Source organism: Acinonyx jubatus, chromosome A3 (assembly GCF_027475565.1).
Source record: "Acinonyx jubatus isolate Ajub_Pintada_27869175 chromosome A3, VMU_Ajub_asm_v1.0, whole genome shotgun sequence".
Taxonomy (NCBI): Eukaryota; Metazoa; Chordata; class Mammalia; order Carnivora; family Felidae; genus Acinonyx; species Acinonyx jubatus.
The window spans coordinates 10,043,674-10,066,221 of record NC_069388.1 but is presented as its reverse complement, the minus strand read 5'-3'; the positions used below and the strand labels follow the sequence as shown (position 1 = coordinate 10,066,221).

At 48.2% G+C, this 22,548-nt stretch overlaps 1 protein-coding gene across 2 annotated transcripts in view; it reads right to left on the bottom strand.

Annotated features, from left to right (window-relative positions):
- The window catches only part of ZFP64 (ZFP64 zinc finger protein), a 90,780-nt gene that overhangs the window by 18,602 nt on the left and 49,630 nt on the right, over positions 1–22,548 (bottom strand). The window contains exon 1 of one of the 2 annotated variants that reach the window (XM_027046774.2): positions 1,530–4,069. The exons of the other annotated variant lie outside the window; for it this stretch is intronic. Within the exon in view, the coding sequence (XP_026902575.1) occupies positions 1,530–1,635 (106 nt within the window). The 5' untranslated portion in view covers positions 1,636–4,069. Of the gene's footprint in view, positions 1–1,529; positions 4,070–22,548 lie in introns of those variants that run through there. 2 annotated transcript variants of the gene reach the window in all.

Below are 22,548 nucleotides of genomic sequence, written 5' to 3'. Positions count from 1 at the left end.
TGCTCTTTTATAATGGCTTCCCCCACAAGATTCAACACCCCCCAGTTCTTTAGAAGATCAGCAGGGGGCCTGCTCCCCCCCCCCCCCCCCCACCAGTGGCAACCTGGGTCCATCACGGTCCTTGGGCACAAAGGTAGTTAGGGAGTTTTGGTTAACGGGAATACCATCCAGCCAAACTTCAGTTTTAGATACTATCATTTGAGGAGTGGTTTCCTTAAATTTCTCCCCTCCTCCACCTCCTTGGATACGTGGTTCTCAAAGCCCACACCAGAACGATCTGCACTGCTGGACGTCTGACCCGAGGTCCCTTGCTCCCTTCCTGGGCCGAGAAGATGGAGAGAGAGGGAGAGAAGAAAGTTCATTTGGGACTAAGGAGAGATTCTCAACGAACTGCGGGAGGAGGACAGGGAGAGGCGATCGAGTGAGAAGTTACATTACCTTAATCCGAGTCCGAGATTATCAGAACGGAAGCGCCTTAGAAATGCAGAGTCCCCAGCCCCGCCTCACCCCAGAGATTCCAATGGGGGCGGTGCCCAAGGGTGGACGCAGGAATTTAGCGAGTTAGCGAAACTCTCCACAAGCCAAGGCTCCACGGACCATAACGCCCTGAGGGTTTAGGGTAGTCGGGGGGGCCTCGTAGCTTCGCTCCGAGCCCCTCCAGCCACTCTGCAGCTGGCTCGGCCCGCTAAATCCTACCCTGGCGCTGCTCTGCTCAACACACCCCTCCCTCCAGAGCCTCGCTTAGAGGAAAAGGTGAAGTCCTTACTGGACCCGCCCCCCTGCCCCACCCCAGGCTGCAACCTCGAGGACTCCCCCCGCGGCCCCCGCTGGCCGTTCCTCTTCCCTCAGCCACCTCCAAGCCTCTCCCCCACCCCCTTTGACGATGCCCACCTCGGGGAGGCCCTCCCCGGACCATGTGAAATACCTCCTCCCCTGCTTCAGGTTTGCAGCCGGCGCTCACCCCTAACGCACCTTACGCCTCACCGCTCTATCTCGAGTCCCATCTTTCTCGACCCCACTCGGCCCTAAACTCGAGCAAGAGCGGGATTTTTGCTCGTTCGTTGCTGTGTCCCGTCCCCCCACCCCGGCCCCTAGCTCCGGGGTGCTGCGGAAACTCAGACGTCTTTCGGAAATCCCCCTGGGCTCGGGACGCCGCACTCAGAAGGCTCACTTTCCAGGCGCCCCGCTCCGGACCAGCGCCAAGGAAGCAGGTCCAGGACCCGGGCGCCGGCGCACCCCGAAGACGGCCTCGGACAGGGTCTTGGGGCGCCCGCCCAGCGCCTTGGAGAGAAGATTCGCGATTCGCTAGCGCTCGCGGGGCGCGGCGTAGTTCGCCCCGGGAGAGAGAATTCCCAAGGAGGTGTAATTTACAAAGGCGCGCGGCGGGGGCGCCGGGGGCTGAGCCGCCGCGCTCGACTCGGGGGCCTCAGCCGCCCTGCCCCGCCCGAGGCCTCGCACCCACGCGGGTCCCGGGACCGTCCGAACAACCGCCCGCAACCCCCGGGCGGGGCGCCCGCAGCGCTACTCACCCGACAGCCCCACCCCCTCGGGGGCAGCGTCGGCGACCCCCGGGCGCGCGGGCTGCGGCTCCTCCGAGTTCAGGTGCCGGGGCTTGGCCTGTTTGCGCCGCGACATGGCGAGCGGATCGCGGCCCCCGGCGCCGCGCACGCCAGTGGCCCGCCTCTCCCACGACCGCTTCCCGGAGTTCGGAAATTTCCCCCAAACCCCGCGACCCGAGCGCGCATGTCCCGGCAATTTTGCGCCTCGGCCGAGCAGGGCGATTTATCAAGAACCCTGACGGCTGATTGGCCCGGCGCCAAGGCCTCGGGGGGGGGGGGGGGGGTCCCGGGAAAGAACGGACCGCGCTGCTGCAGCCCACACCACCCGAGAGCTCGTTAGAAATGCAGACTCTCGGGCTCCACCCCAGACCCGCCGAATCAGAATCTGCATTTTAACAAGCTCCCCAGGTGATTCGCACGCACATTAAAGTTGCAGAGACCGTGTCTGCATTTTAACGAGATCCCCAGGTGATTCGCTTGCCCATTAAAATTTCAGAAGCACAGCTCGCCTCCAACTTTCCTGCGCGCACGAATCACTGGGGATCTCGTTAAAATGCAGATTCTGACTCAGTGGGTCTGGGGTGGGGCCTGAGCTTCGGTATTTCTAACGAGCTCCCAGGTGGTACCGCTGCCGCTGCGGCTGCGGCTGCACAGGCCGTGCTCTTAGATTCTGACTTAATTGGTCTGGGCTGAAGCCTAGGCATTAGTGTACATATATATATATTTTTTCTTAAGCTCCCCAGGTTATTCTGACGTGCAGCCAAGGCTGAGAAGCTCGACCTCCAGCATATTCGCATTTGAAATTTAAATGAGGCCAGAGAGTCTCCAACGGCAGATGAACCACTTTATGGAGGAGCTCATTAAAAATGCAGATTTCGGAAAGTTTTGGCTTCAGGCGGCGGAGCCCGGTAATCTGTATTTCTATACGGCGCCCTCAAACCCCGACCCTCGTCCGGTGACTCTGGCGCCCCAGGTCTAGGACCACACGCGAGAAGCCTGGGGCCAGCAGGGGAGTGGGCCTGCCTAGCAGGTGACCGAGGCGTGGTCTGGGGAGGGGAGGTGTTGAGCTAATTGGCGTTCAAGCTCAGACTGGCTGGGACTTTGATGAGACCCGAGGGGGACCCGTCCTTGCATCAGGTTAACACGGGGAGCAAGAGAGCCACCTACACCGCTCAGGTGTTTACTTTCTACAAACTGGGGAGTTGCTCAAGGCGGGGCTGTACCCTAAGCTTGCCCAAACCTGCGAATCACGAGAGGGCCTTCGTTAAAAAAGACCCGGGCTCGCTCTGAATCCGTGGGGACGGGGGCCTAAGAAACTGCGTTTCTAACAGCGAGGATGGTGAAAGTTTACTTTGTGGCTAGGGCGGGCCCCGTGGGGCTCGGCAGCCGCCTGTAACGCGTCTCCTTGGGGTTACCGTTGGCAAATCGTGGGGTAGGGCCTGCGGGATGAGCATTTTTACTTTTCTCAAAAACTGAGCTGTTCTCCAACTTCCCGCTGATTTTCAAGTTCTGAATTGACTTTAGGGATGGTTGTGTAATGCCAGCTGAGGTCACTCAAGGTTAAATTACTTATTTATGACTTAAAAAAAAAAAAGCAATCCCTACCCCCAACGTGGGGCTTGAACTCACCCCCCAGAGATCAACACTCTCGTGCTCTACGGACTGAGCCAGCCAGGTGCCCCGGGATTAAGTTATAGAGCCAATTTTTTTTAACCTTTAAACTTTTCTTTCTTTCTTTAATGTTTACATTTATTTTTGAGACAGAGAGAGACAGCATGAGCAGGGGAGGGGCAGAGAGAGAGAGAGAGAGACACAGTATCCGAAGCAGGCTCCAGCCTCCGAGCTGCCAGCACAGAGCCTGAGGCAGGGGCTTGAACCCACACACTGCGTGATCATGACCTGAGTCCCTGTTGGATGCCCAACCGACTGAGCCACCCTGGTGCCCCGACCTTTAAACTTTCCTTTGGGATGTGGGTGTAGTTACACATACACATAAAGCCATTTGAAAACCTATCATGTGCTTGCTTTTATTGTGTCTGGTGGAATGTCTCAAGAGGATACTGGATAAACTGGGGACAGTGGTGTTGCCTCTGGAGAAGTGCCCCCAGCCAGAAGGATGGGAGATCGCCGGTACCCCGTTTATACTGCCTGCAGTGTGTATGTGTTTGTATTTGATATTTATATGGCATTTCATCAGCTCAGGTGCCCAGGATTGGATTAATCCTTGGTACGTGACACCTGGTCATTACTGCTCATTGCTGGCTTGAATGGTGGCTTGTTTGGTCCCTGGCTTATTAGGGTATAAGAGATACTAGGGAGCCCAAAGCTGGGAGCATCAGTGTTAGGTAGAGTCTCTCCTATGGCCCCCTCCTCCAATTTCACGGCTGTCAACCTAAACCCCATACACTTCATTCCTTTGCTTTCTTTTCAGTAAGTTTTTTTGCACGTGCATGTAATCCTAAAAGACACAATTTTAATTAAAAAAATTTTCTTTAACGTTTATTTATTATTGAGAGACAGACACAGAGTGTAGGCAGGGGAGGGGTAGAGAGAGGGGGAGTCACAGAATCTGAAGCAGGCTCCAGGCTCGGAGCTGTCAGCACAGAGCCCGACACGGGGCTCGAACCCACAAACTGCGAGATCGTGACCTGAGCCGAAGTCGGTTGCTCAACCGACTGAGCCACCCAGGCGCCCCACAATTTTAGTTTTTTTCAAGAACTAAAAAAGCATATGTAATTTTCTAGGAATCCCCCATATTATATTGCTAAAAGCATCCACATTGCTGTGAAAAGAGCACAGTTTACTCATCTGCCCTCCTGGTGGTGGGCACTTGGGTTGTTTCCCAGTCTTTCTGAAGCGTGTGGGTATCATCTGTGACCCTTCTAAAAAAGTGTCAGAGTTTGGGGCACCTGGGTGGCTCAGTCGGTTAAGCGTCCAACTTCGGCTCAGGTCATGATCTCACAGTTTGTGAGTTCGAGCCCCGCGTCGGGCTCTGTGCTGACAGCTCAGAGCCTGGAGCCTGTTTCAGATTCTGTGTCTCCCTCTCTCTCTGCCCCTTCCCTGCTCATGCTCTGTCTCAAAAATAAATAAACATTAAAAAAAAGTGTCAGAGTTTAAGTGAATGTACACATTTTCGGATTGCAGGTGACCCTTTAAGAGATTATGCTAAAGTCCTGGCACCAGATTACATTTTTGCCAGCAAAGGGAGAGAGAGATACTGTGGAGCCACATCCTTTCCTATACTCGGTATTATCAGACATGTGAATATACAATGATATTTCACTGTGGTCTTGATTTGCATTTTCCCTGCATGCATTGTTTCCAACACAAAAAAAACAAAGGCAAAATTATTGTTTTTCACAAAAGTAATGACAGCAGCTGATAAAATTTGTTTCATTTTTTTGAAGGCACCGTTTTATGATTTTTTAAACACATCTATTCAAAGTTACTGTGTAAATTAAGTTTATTACCATGTATGGTTTTAATGGCTTGACTTGAAGGGTCTAAATGAAAAATTGAAGGAAAAATGTAGGCACGCCTGGCTGGCTTAGTTCGTAGACCACTCAAATGTTGATCTCCGGGGGGTGTGTTCAAGCCCCACGCTGGGTATAGAGCCTACTAAAAAAAAAAAAAAAAAACCAAAACAAAAAAAACACACAAAAAACCCCCCAAAACTGAGGTGCCTGGGTGGCTCAGTCAGTTAAGCGTCTTGGCTCAGGTCATGATCTCACGGTTTGTGGGTTCGAGCCTGGTGTTGGGCTTTGTGCTGACCGCTCAGAGCCTGGAGCCTGCTTCAGATTCTGTGTCTCTCTCCCTCTCTGCCCCTCCCTGGCTAGCGCTCTGTCTCTGTCTCTCCGACTCTATCAAAAATAAATAAACATTAAAAAAAAAAATTGAGGGGTTCCTGGGTGGCTCAGTTGGTTAAGCGTGTTCACTCAGGTCATGAGACTTTGGCTCAGGTTATGATGACACGGTTTCTGGGTTCGAGCTCCGCATCAGACTCTTTGCTGACAGTTCAGAGCCTGGAGCCTGCTTGGGATTCTATGTCTCCTTCTCTCTCTGCCCTTCCTCTACTCACACTGTCCTCTACTCTCTCTCTCAAAAATAAATAAATGTAAAAAAAAAAAACAAAACAACAAAAAATATAACTCCTAGATTAGAGATCTACGTAAAAGCAGGGTATCACTCAATGGCTATGATAAATCACACTTCTCCAATTCCATTCACCAGTCATACAAATTGACTATTGTCTTGACATCCAGCTCATAAATTTTCATCTTCCCTGATAATCAAACCCGAGGCTTTTGCAAATTAAACTAAAGAGGGCACATCACTACGTCTTTAACAGATGGATTTCAAACCACTGTGCTTGGACAATGTTTAAACAGATTAGAAAATTCTATCGCTAAGTTTAAACACGCAGAATGAGGTGTTTTTCCGGGCGACACCTTTTCATTGTCCTTCGGCAACAAAGTCACAGAACAAAGAAACTAGGGTCGAAGATGCATTTCAAAATACTTCCTCCACAGGGTGTTTCCCTTCCAGAGAAAGTCAAATTTTCAACCCTTGCCACTTTTTAAAGGGAAAATGGAACATATCTGTAATTTTGATCACTTAAGTCTTTTGCCAAGAGCTAAGCGGTGCCCTCTGAGTTCTACAAAAGATTCTCCTTATCCCTCTACATCTCTTTACAGAGCATCATAAAGATTGAGAGGCAGTAAAATGTAATAACACCTGGACTAGAGCCAGCCTGAGTTGAAGTCCTGGCTCTGTTACCGTGTGACCTTGGGAAAGCTGTTCTGTGCTCCCGTTTTCTCATCAGTAAAATGGCAATGCTCATATGACTAGGGCAGTCATGAGGACGAATGGGTTTCCGTATGCAAAGTACAGAGAACAACGTCTGGTGCCGAGGGGATAAGAATTAACAATCACTATAACAGAGTACGAGTATTAGTTTACCAGTACTAGTTAACATGTATAATAAGAGCTCACACTCACCCAGTGTTGGTGGTTCCAATTAACGAGGCGCAGACGCTGTTTTTCATGGAAATAAATGGGAAGCAAACGAGACTGTGTTGACTTTACGGAACCCTCAGGAGCTGCAGATTTTCCCTGCTTTCATCACACCTTCAGTATAGGTATATTAAACGAGGAATTCAATGCTACTCATTGAATCTGCCGCAAGTAATTGCTTTCTTTTTTAAGAGAAAAAGTCATTGCTCACCTCAGTGCTGTCCTGTCCCTTACCTTTTCTCCACTATGGATACAGGAATGAAAGAACGGGTAAATGTTTTCCAGGTACAAATGGTTCCCAAACAGGAAGTAAAGGCGGACAGGAGCAAGTCTGACTTCTTCATCTGCCAAGAATTTATTTGTTCAACTGATCATTTTTTGACTTCTCGCTGTTGCGTGGCTCCGTTCCAGGTGTTGGGTACAGAGCCACACGCAAGACAAACAAGATCCCGCGGGGCAGCTAGAGGACGAATGAATGAATGAGGGCAAAAGGTCACATCGGATAACAATGGGGACCACAATCAAGATGACATGGGGTGGTGTGACCCAGAGTGGGTGATGCAGGGGAGGGTAGCTGAGTCTGGCTAGAAGAGACCTACGAGCTAACACCTGATCTAATAGGCAGCCATGGGAAGAAGCAGAGAGAGAGCATTTCTGGGAGAAGAATCCATAGCAAAGGGAAGAAAATCAGCTTTGGGATGTTTGAAGCAAAGTAAGAAGCATCCGTGGCTAGCTGGTCGCCAGAAAGAAAAATATATGGCTTGTAAGAAGTAGGGAAAACAAAGTCCCAGCTCACTTATGAGCAAAGAAATGCAAGTTAAAAAAAAATGGAAATACTGTTTTATACCCTCTCTTAACAGAAAAGATTAAACCCACACACGTTATTAGCAAAGGTGAGCATGTGCTTTTTTCCCCCACGCTGCACTTCTCAGACTTACTGTTCAGGAGAATCACCTGGGGACCTTGTTAAATGCAGATTCTGACTCCAGCGTGTCTCAAAATGTAACATGAACACAGATCACCTGGGGACCTTGTTAAGGAGCGGATTGTGATTTCTCAGACCTTAATGTGCGGAAGAGTGACCTGGTGATCTTGTTAAAAGCAGATTCTGGGCAACAAACCTCTAAGAGTTATACAGCCTCACTGCCTCGCTAATTATAAGGGAATGAATATTAAATAACCATCAATTCCACACACAGCCCCCCCGCCCCCCTCCGCATCAGATCAGTGAAAATTAAGAATGCTGGTAACATCTACCCTTAGCAAGAGTGCGGGGAATTTGGTCTTCTAACGCGTTGGTGGTGGGAGCGTGAATGTTCATAGGTGCTGCAGAGGGCAATTTAGCAGTACTTTAAAAAAAATTTTTTTTTTTAAACGTTTATTTATTTTTGAGACAGAGAGAGACAGAGCATGAACGGGGGAGGGGCAGAGAGAGAGGGAGACACAGAATCCGAAGCAGGCTCCGAGCCATCAGCCCAGAGCCCGACGCGGGGCCCGAACTCACGGACCGCGAGATCATGACCTGAGCCGAAGTCGGGCGCTTAACCGACTGAGCCACCCAGGCGCCCCTAGCGGTACTTTGTTAAACGTGCCCTGCCAGTGATCTATCAATTCTGCTTCCATCTGTTCTCCAGAGAAACGTCTGCACATGTGCGCAAGGGAGCGTGTCCAAGGATGTTTGTGGCAACACTAATATCGTAGCACAAGAAAACAAAACAACCCCCCCAAAACCAAAAACCCCCAAACCATTGAGAAACAACCTAATAATGCCCAGCAACAGGGGACTGGTTAGGTTAAACTAAGGTTTAACCATACTACGGAATACCAGGCAACAAATGGAAGTAATCATCTCCCCCCTCTCTGCCCCTCCCCTGCTCTCTCTCTTTAAAAAAAAAAAAAAAAAAATTAATGTTTATTTATTTTTGAGAGAGAGAGAGAGACAGAACATGAGCGGGGGAGGGGCAGGGAGAGAAGGAGACACAGGATCCGAAGCAGGCTCCGAGCTGTCAGCATAGAGTCCAACGTGGGGCTTGAACTCACAGACCACGAGATCATGAATTGAGCTGAAGTTGGATGCCCAACCGACTGAGCCACCCAGGCGTCCCTCTCTCTCTCTTAAAATAAATAAATAAACTTAAAAAAATAGGGACTGTATTCCCATCCTGCTTGATAGTTAAAAAGTAATAATTAAAATACTTAACTAACTGATGGTTCTTTTTTTAAAAAATGTTTATTTATTTTGAGAGAGAGAGAGAGTGAGAGCACGAATTAGTGAGGGGCAGAGAGAGAGGGACAGTGAGGATCCCAAGCAGGCTCTGTGCTGTCAGCACAGAGACTGATACAGGACTTGATCTTGTGAGATCATGACCTGAGCTGAAATCAAGAGCTTAACCAGCCGCTTAACCAACTGAGCCACCCAGGCGCCCCAAGTGATGGTTGTCATACAATGTGATACATTTTATATGACCATAATAGACAATAATGTATTTCTCTGTGTGCCGATACAGAATATTCTCAAGATATGTTAAGTGAAATATTCAAAGGACAGAAAAGTAGATAAGTTATGCTATTGTGTGTATGTATGTATATATGTAAAAACATACATATATAACAGCATCTCTCTATTAAATTTCTCACACACACACACACACACACACACACACACACACACACGAATGCAGAGACCAGGGAACTGGGAACATGCATCATCCATGGGGACAGGACATCAGTTGTCTGAATGACATCTTGATATATACTTTTTGGCAATCTTGTAAGTTAAAACATTTTAAATCATAAAATTTGGCACACCTACAAGAGTGCATAAGATGCAAACGTGCAGCTTATGGAATGAAACAAACATCCTTGTAACCACTGACAACTTAAGGTCTTAGTACCAAAGATAGTGCTTTTAAAAAATTTTTTTTAATGTTTACTTATTTATTTTTGAGACAGAGAGAGAGAGAGAGCAAGCAGGGGAAGGACAGAGAGAGAGGGAGACAGAATCCCAAGCAGGCGCTGTACCGTCAGCACAGAGCCTGATGCGGGGCTTGAACCCACGAACCTGAGATCATGACCTGAGCTGAAACCAGGAGTCGGAGCTTAACTGACTGAGCCGCCCGGGCGCCCCTCAAAGAAATGCTTCACATGCTCCTGTCCGTTAGTGTCTCCTGCCTTCTGCCACCTTCTTTCACTAGTTCTAATTTTGGGTAATTATGATTTAAAAATAGTTTTGTCACTGTACATCAACCATACTTCGATGAAAAACAACAACAGTTTTGTCACCTAAATAATGATGCTTAGTTTTGCCGCCTTTTGAGCTGCATGAGTAATATTCCTTCAAGTGCTTCTTGACGTGTGTGAGATGCGCCGTGGTGAGGCAGGCAGCTGGAGTCCACACTTGAATATACCACATTTTACACCTTCGCCGCCAATGGGCGGTTTCCAATTTGGTAATTATGAGTAATGTAGCTATCGACACTCTTGCACAGATCTCCTGATTCTTGGGTGTAAATTGCTCTACGCCCAGAATCTGCATTTAACAAGATCCCCAGGCGATTCTTCTGTACCTTATGGTTTGAGGAGCATTGAGGTCAGAATCTGCTTCTTAACAAGGTCTCCCAGTGATCTGTATCCGTGTTAAAGTTAGGGACGCACTGGAATCAGAATCTGCATTTTATTTTTATTTATTAAAAAAAAATTTAACGTTTATTTATTATTGAGAGACAGAGAGACACAGAGTGTGAGCAGGGGAGGGGCAGAGAGAGAGGGAGACACAGAATCCGAAGCAGGCTCTGGGCTCTGAGCCGTCAGCACAGAGCCTGACACGGGGCTCGAACTCACGAACTGTGAAATCATGACCTGAACCGAAGTTGGTCGCCTAACCGACTGAGCCACCCAGGGGCCCCTCAGAATCCGCATTTTAACAACGTCCCCGGTACGGCTGAGACGTGCAGCGGTGGGGGGGGGGGGGGGGGGGCTGGATCACAGCATATGCTCACCTGCAACTTTCCTAGGAAGTACCGAACTGTTTTCCAGTGTGACTGTGTCAATTTACATTCCCGGCAGCATATGTAACTTTTAAGATGAAAATGATTGGGGGGAAAAAAGGGAACTAGTTAAAAAAGTCACCAGGGCACAGTCTTATTTATTCGAAAATGTTCATAACGGGGCGCCCGGGGGGTTCCGTCGGTGAAGCGTCTGACTCTTGATATCGGCTCAGGTCATGATCTCGTGGTTCGTGAGATTGACCCCATGTTGGACTCTGCACTGACAACGTGAAGCCTGCTTGGGATCCTCTCTGCCCCTCCCACGCTTGGTCTCTCTGTCTCTCAAAATAACCATTTAAAAAAAATGTTCAGAACCAGTACTCGCATCCTCACATCTCTCCTTTCTGCTCCCACACCCCAGCCCCTCCCCTTCATGGATTAGAATCTGTAATGAAATGACGTACTGGAGGAGGAGGCCGTGTAGGTGCCACAGTGTATCAGGGCCTTTATTTATAGAGAACACGGCCTCCAGGTCACCTGCTGATTCCTACAGGTTTGGTGGTTCCTGAACTATAAAGGAATGTTGTCTAAGAGTAAGACTTCTAAGCTTCTAGGGGCGCCTGGGCGGCTCCGTCGGTTGAGCGTCCGACTTTGGCTCGGGTCATGATCTCGCGGTCCAGGAGTTCGAGTCCCGCGTCAGGCTCTGTGCTGACAGCTCGGAGCCTGGAGCCTGCTTCGGATTCTGTGTCTTCCTCTCTCTGCCCCTTCCCCGTTCATGCTCTGTCTCTCTCTGTCTCTCAAAAATGAATGAACATTTAAAAAAAATTAAAAAGAAAAGACTTCTAAGCTTCTAGATCTCGGGCAGGGTGTGGCAACATGGGTTGTCCGTTGTCTTAGCCAGTCCTGAGAAAAGTGAGTTTCCGATCCCTTTCTAGCAACATCGAAATCACCCAGACCGATTGTCACCTGCAGATTCTTTTTGTGTTTCCATGTCTTAGGCCACAGTCTCCCTGACTCTGACGTTGTCCATTAGGGCTTGCCCCAGAGCCATTCACTTGTTGGCCAAACATTTATGGGGTTCTCTCCGGTTTTGAGGCACTGTGCTAACCTCTAGGAATGCACCAGCAGGCCTTTGAGAAAGTCACAGATTAACGACGATGGAAAATAAGGAAACAGGCGGTTACAAGACAGTGTGATAAAGGTTCACACAGTGGTCAGGGAACGCTTCCTGCCACAGGCCGATTCGTAACAGGGTGAGTCGGTCTTGGGCAGGTACAGAAGTGAGGTGAAGAGGGTCACAGGCACAGGGACAGCCTGTGCAAAGACCAGGAGGTAAGAGATAGCCGTTTTGAGAAGCCTCAGTCTGGCCGGAGGTGGGCGGGACGCTGGCGATAAGGCAAAGGAGGCCGGTGGGAGGTCGACTCCATGGCCTTGTATGGCAGACAGGATACATTCAACCGTTTCCTGCTCCCTCTTTCCCTTCTCTTCCTGTTCAGCTTCGTACACATCCAGAGGCCAATTCCAGGCTTGGTTTGCCAAGGTGAAGTTACTTCACCTCTCCTCGCCCGAGAAGCAGCCATGCCGACAATGGTAATGACTCTGACCACGAAGACCGTGAACGCTCACTGATGCTAAGGCCTAGTCTCACCAGCGCTTCGCAGATGTGTGCTTTGTACAAGCCTCTTAACCTCTCGAGCCTCAGTCTCATCTGTAAAATGGGGATAATAATTCAACCTACCTCAAAGGGGTTTCCTGAGTATTCAAAGGGAATGTATGGAAAGGGATCGACAAGCAGTACATCATGAAGAATGTTACTTGTCATTGTTATCGGCAGTCACCCGCCTACTCCCCTTACACGATACTAACTTTGAAAACTATTGCACAAGATAACCTCACACCTGTCAGAACGGCTAACGGTAACAACACAGGAAACACCAGATGTTGGCGAGGGTGCGGAGAAAGGGGAACCCTCTTGTACCGCTGGTGGGAATGCAAACTGGTGTGGCCGCTCTGGAAAACGGTATGGAGCTTCCTCAGAAAGTTACAAATAGATCTGCCCTATGACCCAGCAATTGCACTGCTAGGTAGCAATTTAGCCAAAAGATACAAAAATACAGATCCGAAGGGCAACGTGCACTCCGATGTTTACAGCAGCATTACCAACGTAGCCAAACTATGGAGAGAGCCCAAAAATCCATCCACTGACAAATGGATAAAGAAGATGTGGTATATATACATATACAGTGGAATATTACTCAGCCATCGAAAAGGATGGAATCTTGCTGTTTGCAACGATGTGGATGGAGCTAGTGGGTATTATGATAAGTGAAACAAGTCAGCCTGAGAAAGACAAAAACAATGTGATCTTGCTCAAATGTGAAACTGAAGAAACAAAACAGATGAACACATGGGAAGGGAAGACAAAGAAGGGGGAAGCAAACCATAAGAGACTCTTAACTATAGAAGACAACCTGAGGGTTGATACAGGGAAGGGGGGTGAGGATAGGCTAGACGGGTGATGGGTACTAAGGAGGGCACTTGCTGGGCTGAGAACTGGGTGTTATATGTACATGATTCTACTTCTACTAAATTCTACTCCTAAAACCAATATTATACTATATATTAACTAGCTAGAATTTAAAAATTTGAAAAAGAAAAAAAAACTATTATAAAATATAATAACAATTATTATAAATGCTGATTTTACTTAATACCTACATTGTGCTGGGAGTGCTGGGGATACATTGGTGAAAAAGACAGAAGGGGCTGTGTCTGGAACACTTAGTGTTCAGCTGTACTATAATGCAGGCCGTGATGTGATCCTGTGTTTAGTTACACTAGTGCTTTGAGTTTTTTTTTTTTAACAGAGACCAAATAAAAGTGACGAATGAAATAGAAGGTTTATTTCTGGCGGATGATGCTGCGGGAGATCAGCCGGGGACCCGTGTCCTAGTGTGTTGCTGTACGAGCCCCTGGAGTGTTTCTCTCAAGGTGAAGATCCACACCTGTGATCCAGTCCACGGGAAGGAGCAAAAAGGGAGAGGAAGGCAAGCAGCTGTCTTTTACAGAGTAACCCAGAGAGTGTGTCACTTCCTGGTTGTCTCCCATTGGCCAGCATTTAGTCACATGGTCACAGGTAGCTGCAAGGGAGTCTGGGAATGCGGATTCTTTTTTTTTTTTAATTTTTAAATGTTTATTTATTTATTTATTTTTAAATTTTTCAAATATTTTATTTTATTTTTGAGACACAGAGAGGCAGAGCATGGATGGGGGAAGGTCAGAGAGAGAGGGAGACACAGAATCTGAAGCCAGCTCCAGGCTCCAAGCTGTCAGCACAGAGCCCGACGCGGGGCTCGAACCCATGAACCATGAGATCATGACCTGAGCCGAAGTCGGACGCTTAACCGACTGAACCCCCCAGGTGTCCCTGCACCTGCATTTCTTTTTCTGGGGTTTTCTCTGCGAGCATTCACTTTGCCCCCCAGTGCAGCAGCCTGAAAGGCTTGGGCTGTCAATCTCTTCCTACTACCTCAGGAGCAGCTCTCAATCAGCAAATGCGGGGAGTTGGTGGATGAATACCTCAGCAACCTTGCCCCACAAACGGATAACTCTGGATGCATCGGTTCCTTCCTGCCTCCCAGGGGTTCCAGCAGGAGTAAGTGCCAGATGCCCACAGCAGCAGCTCTGCCGATCACACACTCTGTATCAGCTCTTTCCCTCCTCTGTCTCACTCCTGCACCCACCTGACTCTGGGTGTTTCCTGGGATCACCTCCCAAATAAGCTCCTTGCTCTCTAATCCTTGTCTCAGGGTCTGCTACTGGGGAAACTGCAAAAAGGCAAAGAAAAGAAGAAGGAAAAGGAGGAGAAGGAGGAGGAGGAAGAAGAGGAAGGGAAGAAAAAGAAGAAAGAGAAAAGGAAAGAAAGAGAGAGAAAGGAAGAGAGAGAAAGAAAGAGAAAAGAAAGAAAGAAAAAGGAAGGGAAAAAGAAAGAGAGAGAGAGAAAAGAAAGAAAGAAAAAGGAAGGAAGAAAGAAAGAAAGAGAGGGAGAGAAAAGAAAGAAAAAGGAAGGGAAGAAAGAAAGAGAGAGAGAGAGAAAAGAAAGAAAGAAAAAGGGAAGAAAGAGAGAGAAAAGAAAGAAAGAAAAAGGAAGAAAGAAAGAAAGAGAAAGAAAAAAGAAAGAAAGAAAAAGGAAGGAAGGAAGGAAGAGAGAGAAAGAAAGAAAAGAAAGAAAGAAAGAAAAAGGAAGGGAAGAAAGAAAGAAAGAGAGAGAGAGAGAAAGAAAGAAAAGCAGTTACCCATAAGGAGCAGGAAGGGAACACAGGATGAGAAAGAGACATCTCAACGTATTACCATCTTATGTTGTTTTGTTTTGCTATTAGGACACTGTGAATGTATGAATTATTCATGACAGACCTCACAAAAACATTAGTGACTCTAGTCTTACAAAGAACACATTGAGGCACCTGGGTGGCTCAGTCGGTTGAGCGTCCGACTTTGGCTCAGGTCATGATCTCGCGGTTTGTGAGTTTAAGCCTCGCGTTGGGTTCTGTGCTGACAGTTCGGAGCCTGGAGCCTGCTGCGGATCCTGTGTCTCCCTCTCTCTCTGCCCCCTGCTCTCTCTCTCTCTCAAATATAAATAAACATAAAAAAAAAAAAAAAAAGAACGCATCGGCTGATGGGGGAAAATGAACAGTTTTTGCCGGAGTACTATTCATGCTATGCTCATTTCTGTTCGATGCCAAACCACTTGCCATCTTGCAAAGGTGTAAGTCCCCCCAACTCCTCTCCCTCTTGTGTTAGGGGCATGAGTCCTAGGTTACATATGGAAGGGGGAAGTTGAACGAGGGGAAGGCATGGCGAATCGTGCCATCGCCTGTCCGGCAGTGTGCAGCGTGGAATGGCGGTGAACCCATGAGTTTTGGGTCTCCGTTCCATCACCTAAGAAGTGGGCACAATAAATACCCACACTATTTCCCTCTCAACGTTGTAAGGGAAATGCTGGATCTAAAAAAGTTCACCCTCAAGAGGTCTGCGTGCCTGACACGCTTATGGACTGTTAAATCAATCCATCGACCGATCACTCAATACGGCAAATGTATTTAACTTGAGGTGCTGGGCTTACAAAGAGTCTAAGAACAACTTTTCACCAGAGACACTCACTGAGGAACAATGTAGCATTGAGTATTGAGGAACAATACTCAAAAGATATAAACTTTCGTATCAGAGATGGCCACGTCATAGCTCTATGGCTTGGAACAAATGGCTTAATATTTCCGGGCCTTGGTTTTCTCATTTGTAAAAAGAGCATTATTGCATTGTCTCCTGTTTAGGGCTGCCATAAGGGTTGATGAAATACTAGTTGTAACACGCTTAGGGCATTACGTAGCACAGAGGGAGCAGTCGATGAACAATGCCTGAGACACCCAAGGCTTCCATCGACTCAGTTTCTGTAATGGAGGGTCTATTAGTCAGGATTGTATGCTTGCAAGTAACCAAACACCCTTTCCTTTTTTCTTCCCCCTTAAGAAAGAAAAGAATTTGTGCCAAAGAACTGAAGGCTGAGAGTACCTTTGTATTCCAGCTCTGGCGTGACCCAGGGGCTCAAACATCACGCCATCTTGGTTTCTCTGCTCCTCTCAGCAAAGCTTTGCTGTGTGTTGGGTTTAGTCCCAGGTGGTTCTCTCATGGGGTAGGCAGCTTCTGATGTGGCCCCTAAAGAGCCTGGCTTCCAGAAATGCTTGCTCTTGGCTAATCCCCTCCCCGTGGCCGGACCTAGAGACGCACTTCTAATAAGCTGAATTGGCAAAAGTGATGAAATGTCACTTACAGAGACTGTCTTCCTTCTCGCTCACCCGGTCTTGTTCTCTCTTGCTGGCTTGCTCTGATGGAAGCCAGCTGCTATGTTTTGAGCTGCCTTATAGAGAGGTTCATGAGGCAAGATGTTGATGATAGCGTCGGGCCAACAGCCAGTGAGGCAACAAGGTCTTCAACCCAATGGACCATGAATCACTGAATCCTGTCAACAACCATGTGAATGAGCTTGGAAACAGATCTGTCCCCCTCATCTGAGCCTTTGGAGGAGACCCCAGCCCCGGCCAACAACTTGATTACAGCTTTGTGAGGAACCTTGAGACAGAAGTCCCAGTTAAGCTATGCTTGGACTCCTGACCCACAGAAACCCTGAGGTAGTAAATATTCTTTGTGTTAAGCCACTAAGTTTTGGGGTAATTTGTTATATAGCAATAGATTAATAATATATCTCTACTGGAAGATTTGGGGCAGGGCCAGCCTTATATCCTCAGAGCTCCAAGGAAAAGAAAGGTAGAGAAAGTGCCCTTTTCCTGATCATTCAAACAGAAGTCCCAGGATTTAGCCCCGGTTAGGCTTCAATGGCTTGCCTTGGGTCATCTGCCCATTCTTTAGACCAGGAAATGGCAACCTATGGTCTGTGGGCCAAATCTGGCCACTGCCTGTTTCTGTAAATAGGTTTTTTGGGAACACTGCCTCATTCATAGATGTTTATTGTCTATGGCTGCTTTTGTGCTGAAACCGCAGAGTTGAGTAGCTGCGACAGGGATTAGATGACCCCCTACATCTAAAGTATTTACTTTTGGGGCATCTGGGTGGCTCAGTCGACGGGTTAAGCGTCCGAATCTTGATTTTGGTTCACATCATGATCTCACGGTTCGTGAGTTCAAGCCCCACATTGGGCTCGGCGCTGACAGTGTGGAGCCTACCTGGGATTCTCTGTCTCTCTCCCTCTCTCTCTCTGCCTTCCCCCTCCCACTCTGTCTCTCAAAATAAATAAATAAACTTAAAAAAAACTAAAAAAAGAATTTACTATCAATTATTTCTGTTGAAATCAGCAACCATTTCTGTTGCTTTAGCAAGAATTTGCTGGTGCGCCTGGGTGGCTCAGTCAGTTGAGCATTCGACTTCGGCTCAGGTCATGACCTCACGGTCGGTGAGTTCAAGCCCCACGTGGGGCTCTGTGCTGACAGCTCAGAGCCTGGAGCCTGCTTCGGATCCTGGGTCTCCCTCTCTCTCTGCTCCTTCCCCACTCATGCTCTGTCTCTCTGCCTCAAAAAAAAAAAAAAAAAAAAAAAAAAAAAAAGAAAAAGAAATAAGTTGCCGACCCTTCCTTTAGACCAGTAACTTTGACCAAGATCACGGGGTACTCTGATTGGCCAAGCATGTGACACACCCCTTCCCCTCATGCAGGGCGAGTGTCAGCCCCACTTGGAGCATATGGACTGAAGGTGGGGGCGGGGCAGATCCCTAAGGAACATCTAGGAAATGCTAAGGGGAAGAGGTAGTTAGCAGAGGGAGCAGAGGCTTAAGGCCTCTGCAGTGAACGTTTATGGTTTTGTATAACCATGCTACCCTATTTCCTCCGGGGAGATGGTTCTTGTCGGACTGGCAGAGTTAGGGGAGGTCACGGAGAGGATGTGACCACCGGTTGACCCATGAGCTGGACCCCAGCCATCGGAGGCTTCTTCCTCCCTCCTCTCTACTTGAAATAGGGGTTCTGTTTGCCTTCCCCACTCCCACAAGCCGCCCCAAGGACGCAGCCTTGAGATAGTGATGTGGTGCTTAGACCGTCTGGATGGGATGGTACACGACTGAACCCAGTGAAGGCTTCCATATAAACTTTTGAGATTTGGCAGGAGGGTGTAGAGATCTCTTTGTCTTGCAGCCGCCCAAGACAAGTGTCGTGTGTACGTTTCCTTGCATATTAAAGCTACCACCCTCTAGTATGGAGTGGCTTGACTCTTCAGTCTCTCCTTACCCTCCGGTACAGAGCTGGTTTCAGATTATACCCAGGAAGCTCCCAAGAAGGTTTTGCACAGACAGCTAGTTATGGAAAAGCCACAGATGGCCAGTGGGCAGGATGGGCTCGTCCTAGCTCACTGTATCGTCCAGACCACAGAGCGGCTCTAGGATTGGGCGTGTGCCTCAGCGGAGGGCCATTCCTGGGCTATTTATACACCAAAGCAGAGAGAGAGAAGGACTGCCCTCTGGGTTTGCTGAATTGGGATGATGTTAAAGCTGGAGCTGCTGTGACCGTATCCTTCTGCCAAGTACCAAACAAAACAAAACAAAACAAAACAAAAAACCCATCTGCCGGAGGAAAGCATAAAGCCAAGCCAAGGTCAGCTGTATGGGCGTGATCATGAAAAAAGATGCCCACAAAACCACCTCCCTGGTGTAGGTCCTAAGTTCCCTGGGGCTTAGCCCTGTGTTTCTTTCTTAGATTCTGGAAACTACCCACTGTCTGTCCAAAGTGTTCTTACTTCTGCTAGTTTTAGTATGTTTCCTGTTACGTGTAACCAAAAGAATGTTGAAAATATCTGATCAAACTGGAGACAAAGACCGGACAGGGGCTTCTGAAGTCCGGAGAAAGCAAAAACCCAAGGTGGAAGCCACGGGGTATGTGAAAGAGACAGAATAGAGGTGAGGTGCAGCACTGAAAAAAGAAATCCAAACAAACAGATCAATGGGGAATATCTGAGTCTCATCTATGGCAGAGAAAATACCCAAGAATTCCCAGAGCTAATAAGCTGTACCTACAGCCTCTGATCTCCTGAAGTCCAGCGGCCAAGCTTTCACTGTTTTGTATCACACAGACCTTCTCACATTTTTGTTACCACCTGGGTCTTACCAGCTTGTAAACGCTGGATTAAAAGCCCCTTTGGGGCTCCTGGGTGGTTCAGTCAGTTAAGTGTCTGACTTGGGCTCAGGTCATGATCTCGTGGTTTGTGGGCTTGAGCCCTGCATCAGGCTTCATGTTGGTTGTGCAGAGTCTGCTTGGGATTCTCTCTCTCTCTCTCTCTCTCTCTCTCTCTCTCTCTGCCCTTTCCCCACTTGTGCTCTCTCTCTCTCTCTCTCTCAAAATAGATAAATAAACTTAAAGGAAAAAGGAGGGCCTTTAAGAATGAACCAGTTTACAGGTGCCTGGCTGGCTCGATTGGGACTCTTGATCTCAGGGTTGTGGGTTCTAGCCCCACGTTGGGGTTAGAGATTACTTAAAAAAATAAAATCTGAAAACAGAATGAACTAGTTTCACATGAGCTGATACGGAATGATTTCTGAATCTTCAGGCCCAGATGGTGGTGTGAAATGATTCCACCCTGTCAGGGTGCCTGCTGGCTAGAAAAAGTGCCTGGCACCTAGTAGGTGCTGAATAAACTTTACAGAATAAATCCTGAAAGATATATTGTTAAATGGAAGAAAAAGAACAAAAAGAGAAGACCCCCCTACAGGACAGTATGTCGAGTAAGGGCCCACTGAAAAGAAGCAAGAAGAAAAAGAAACAAAAACTACACATACAAGCATGTGTTAGCGCATGGTTGCTTTGGGGGAAGGGAGGCGAGAATCCGGTGCGGTAAGGAGAATAATTTTTCATGAGATACCACATTGAAATGTTTGAATTTTTCCAGTCTGTGCATGTATTACCTTTTCAATGAATAATGTACTGTAATGGAAAGATACTCCATAGAGCAAATACAGGGGCGCCTGGGTGGCTCAGTCGGTTGAGCGTCCAACTGGCTGAGGTCACGATCTTGTTATTTGTGGGTTCGAGCCCCATGTCTGGCTCCGCGCTGACAGCTCAGAGCCTGGAGCCTGCTTCAGATTCTGCGTCTCCCTCTCTCCCTGCTCCTTCCCCACTCGCGCTCTGTCTCTGTCTCTCTGTCTCAAAAATAAATAAACGTTAAAAAGCAAATATAGTAACATGGTGATAGAATCTTCATGCAAAGCCTATGGGTATTCACCAGAAAATTCTTTCAGTTTGCTGTACGTTCGAAACTTTTTACAAAAAAAAATTGGGGGACGGAATTACTTTAAGAAGTTCCCCTTCTGTGATGAAATCAAAGGCCGGCCGTGAAGCTGGTACCATCCAGCTCTCGGAAGGGAGGCGAGATCCCACGACAGTGGTGGGGGGCAGCCTTCTGCCTCAAGGTGCCAAGGTTTATGCCTGAGCTGGCTCAGTGCCGGCAACAGAAACCGTTGGCCAGTTGAACCAGAACAGGAACTTACGGGCAGCTAAGGGCCTCGATGGGCGTGGAGAGCCTGGCCGGGGTGATGAGCAGAGGGGGAGGCGGGCCAGACAGGTGCCACCATGACATGTCCAGTGGGGACCATCTGCCTTGGGTAACGCAGAGAAACTTCTCTGCTACTGACGCCGAAACCCCGAAGCTGGACCCCACGCGGCCCCCATCCCGCCATCGCACCCAGTTTACACGTCCGCTGAAACGCTGCCACTGTGAGTGAATTCCGATCCCTCCCGTCTGGGGCAGGAGCATCCGGCGGGCCAAGCCCAGGTCATGTGCTCGTCCTCCAGCTCCAAGGAAGGGGTGGGAGTGGCCGATGTGCACCGGCTGGTGCCGTGGCAGGTAGGGCACTGCCCTCCACCTAGGTGAGCGCGGGGACCGCACAGGGCGGAGGTGGCTTGCGAGCAGCCCTGACAATGACGGGTGCGAGGTCTGGGTGGGACGCATGTGCGCTGAGCGAGCGGCTCATTAGCGCTGCTCTTGTATTCGGCTACATCAATTGACTGCCTACTGTGTGCCAGCTTCTCCACATGCATTAGTTTATTTAACCCTACCTTACGAGGCTCTAAGGTAGGTGCTGTTATTATTCCCGCCATACAGGAAAAGACACTGAGGTTCGGAGAGGTTAGGTAGCTTGCTGGGTCAAATATTTGGGAAGATGCCGAACCGCGATTTGAGCCCAATTCTTTCGGACTCCGGGGCCCCTGTTCTTTTATTTTTTTAGTTTCTAATTTTTAAGTTCTCATTGAGCCTTCGACATACCCATCTTTTATTTTTTTGATGTTTATCATTTATTTTTGAGAGAGAGACAGAGTGCGAGTGGGGGGCAGAAAGAGAGGGAAGACACAGAATCGGAAGCAGGCTCCAAGCCCTGAGCTGTCAGCACAGAGCCCGACGCGGGGCTCGAACTCACGGACCGAGAGGTCGTGACCTGAGCCGAAGTCAGATGCTTAACTGACTGAGCCACCCAGGAGCCCCAACATACCCATCTTTTAAACTGTTTGTCTTTCTGAAGACCCTGGTAAGTAAGAGGTAGCTCGAAACGAACAGAATCCTCTGTGGGAAGGTGTGAAGTCTCATAAAAGTGGAGGCATCTCCAGCACTACGTTCCTTCTGTGCGTCTGCTCCTGGGGGGTGCTGGGTCTCAGAGCCAACCGGCAAAATGCTGCCTTGAACAAAAGATGCCCTATGGAGGCCAACAGGTCCTACGTAGATTGGGTGGGGAGTCCTATGGGTAGGTGTCCTTGCCCATGAAAGGAAAATGAAATTAAAATTAAAAAAAAGAAAAAAAAGGAAAGAAAAGGAGGCAAAACAAGATGGGAGGAGAGACCTGATATATTTATATCCAAATGGTACTTTTTCATCACCCTTGTGTTGAAAGTGATTTTATTTTATTTTTTAAAAAACATCCTTGAGAGAGAGAGAGAGAGCGAGAGAGAGAGAGCAAGTGTGAGCACGGAGGGGAAGACAGAGGGAGACAGAGGATCCCAAGCAGGCTCCATGCTGACAGCACAGAGCCTGATGTGGGGCTCGAACTCATGAACCACGAGATCATGACTTCAGCTGAAGTCTGACGCTTAACCTACTGAGCCACCCAGGTGCCCCAAAAGTTCTTTTAGTCAAAGGCGAAAGATTTATTTGATCTGAAGAGAAACCAGAGTATGAAAGCTATTTTAAAATAGGTTTGTAGGGAAAACATGATTTCACTCATTCAAATAAATACTGAATACTGGATATGGTAATTCTGTATTCGATCATACATTGACGTTTTCACTCATCGTCTCCTGTATTAGTCAGTCTGTGCTGGTGTAACAAACGAAAATCTCAGTGGCTTTCCACAACAAATATTTATGTTCTTTTTTCTAGGTGAGTTCATTGTGGCTCTGCTGGCTTTGGCTCTAGGCTGAGGGTTGGGTTGAGGTCAGTTCCATTTGTCTG